Source organism: Nestor notabilis, unplaced genomic scaffold (genome assembly GCF_000696875.1).
Source record: "Nestor notabilis isolate BGI_N333 unplaced genomic scaffold, ASM69687v1 scaffold10231, whole genome shotgun sequence".
Taxonomy (NCBI): Eukaryota; Metazoa; Chordata; class Aves; order Psittaciformes; family Psittacidae; genus Nestor; species Nestor notabilis.
In genome coordinates, this window is record NW_009916086.1 from 10,834 (window position 1) to 13,239 (window position 2,406).

General features: G+C 35.7%; 1 protein-coding gene across 1 annotated transcript in view; it reads left to right on the plus strand.

Moving 5' to 3' along the window:
* The window catches only part of LOC104413441 (CWF19-like protein 2), a gene marked incomplete at its 5' end in the record, with an annotated part of 10,560 nt that extends 8,891 nt beyond the window's left edge, over positions 1-1,669 (plus strand). Inside the window, 2 exons of the mRNA XM_010024434.1 lie at positions 634-735; positions 1,529-1,669. Of these exons, the coding sequence (XP_010022736.1) occupies positions 634-735; positions 1,529-1,669 (243 nt within the window). The remainder of the gene's footprint in view (positions 1-633; positions 736-1,528) is intronic.
* Positions 1,670-2,406: the final 737 nt, after the last annotated feature.

Consider the following 2,406-nt stretch of genomic DNA (forward strand, 5'->3'; position numbering starts at 1 on the left):
ACTTACAATATGTAGCAATAAACGAATCCACTTCTCACTCTGTCAGACTGAAGGGTCTTCTGTTGTGGCAGGATAACCAGCATCTCCTCTGTAGGCTGACTGAATTATTAAATTATCCTATTTGGCAAGTTAATAATAACTTCCAGTCATGTAGTGGTGTTTTCCCTTCCCCACGTGTCAGTGCTTGCCCTGGGTAAGTATTTCCTGTTGTCACACAACACCTTATCTTTAATAAAAGCAACTTGCTGGTGGTTGTCTTAAAATTTCTATTCAAGCCATTCAATAAAGAGGTGTGGAGTCAGGAAAGCATTTGCTCAGTGTGTGTGCTGCTGCTTGGTCCTTCCCTGTTACCTGGTGCTGCAGTGGTAGCCTCTGGCGGTTCTGCCACCCTGTAATCGTCTTTTCAGTTTACAGTGTCTTGTTATCTCTTTTCTGCGTGGTGTTCTTTCCCCTTACCTGCTTATTTTCTGTTTCTCTGTTGCAGTTTTATACTATGCATGCTTTGTTTGAGAGGTGTTTTAAAAGAAAACGTGATAGTGTAAAACCGCTTTCAAATTCATTAAGTTGTGGGGGAGGTTAATTAAATGTCTACAATCTGCTAAACATCTAAAAAATGTGGTTTTGCATATATAGGTTCCTAAAGGTTTACCATACTTCTCTGTGGACTTTGGTCTTCAAGGAGGATTTGCCCATGTCATTGAAGATCAACACAGTTTCCCTCATTACTTTGGAAAGGTATTGTTATGTAGAAGATCAATTTACCAATTATACTCTGTTTTGTTAACTTTAATTAAAGCAGATCCTGCCAGAACAGTCACTTTGATTTATCTTATCCTAGTTCGTTAGCTGGCTTTTCTTGTTAAGTCATTATAACTTTACTCATTGATGAGTAAAGGAATAATCTAATAAATGGAAAATACTTACATCTCTCTAAGAGTTTTCATGGCCATAGTATTCTCATATAGGTGAATTGGCTCCTGCTTGTCTGAATTAGGGTGCCTACAGACAAAGACTCATGGACAACTCATAGTAAAATACTTGTGTGGTTAAATTAGTCCGTGTGGTATAGAGAGTATAGTATATACAAGAAGAGCTGCTATTAATTCTTCCTTTATTTATTACATCACAGCAATAATTTATTGACAGAGTTAATATTGCAAAAACATTAAGAATGATTGGGGAGAAATACAACTTCAGGAGTTAAGAGCAAATTGGGCAGCTTTTTTCTGAACTTTTCTTACTCAGAAATGTACTAATACATTAACAGTCTTGCAATGTTAGGGTATTTATGCAGTGCATTGCTCTGCTCTACTTAGAAGAATTTTGCTGAGGCAACTGTCTGACTACAGTTCTAATATTTTAATAGGTATATTTTTCAGAACTTCAATTTATAATAACCAGCATATGAAGAAAACAGTGACAGTTTCATGATTTAAAAATTTGTATTTCTTTATTGAAAGGTGAAATAGTATTAAGTAATATGATAATTTTGCATTTATCATTCTCTATCTTTCTTCTACTTGTGAAGGAAATTATTGGTGGCATGCTGGACTTGGAACCACGGCTCTGGAGGAAAGGAGTCAGACAGAAGTTTGAGGATCAGAGCAAGAAGGTGTTGCAGTTTGCACAGTGGTGGAAACCATATGACTTTACCAAAAAGAAGGAATGAATACATCCTTGCAGTCAAGGACTATATATAAGCCATAAATGACATTACAAGATATTTCATATGTTAAGAATAACACCAGTGTGTTATGTATTGCTAATATATTTTAAAACTCAGGATATTGTTTAATTGCTGATTACCTGTTTCTGGTTTGGACACTGTGGGTCACATAAACTTGCAAGCTTGGCAAATCAGAAGTTTACAGTGATTTTAGTTTATCATTTTTTATAGAACAAAATCCATGTGACCATTGGAGTTCTAAGAAGGAAGCTTCTGGTTTTGCGGTTTTACAATCTTTGCAGCAACTGATTTTTTCTATATTGTATTTAGCATAGAGACGGTGCTTAATTCACAGTGTCCTTTTGTAGAAAATGGTGTATATTTTACAAACATTTTGATTAATACAAATGCATTGTTGCAGAATGAAGCTGAACAGAAATAGTTTTCTGATTTTGAGTCGTTGTGTTCTTTAAGTTGAGACCATTGGAGTCATACATTCACATAGGATGTGGTTGATATACCTGCTGCTGCCCCCCTGAACAAGAATGAGTGCAACATTTTGTACTTTCAATATGAAGTAGTATTGCTCAAAGGATAGTGAGACAGTCCATAGTGGCAAATGGCAGCTTTAATGGTAACAGTTATTTCTGATAATAAAAAAAAAAAAAAAAGAGGAGAGTGGAAGAACCTTAATGGAAAACTCTCTGATGTCCTGCAAAGAAAATAATCGCAGGGGTTTC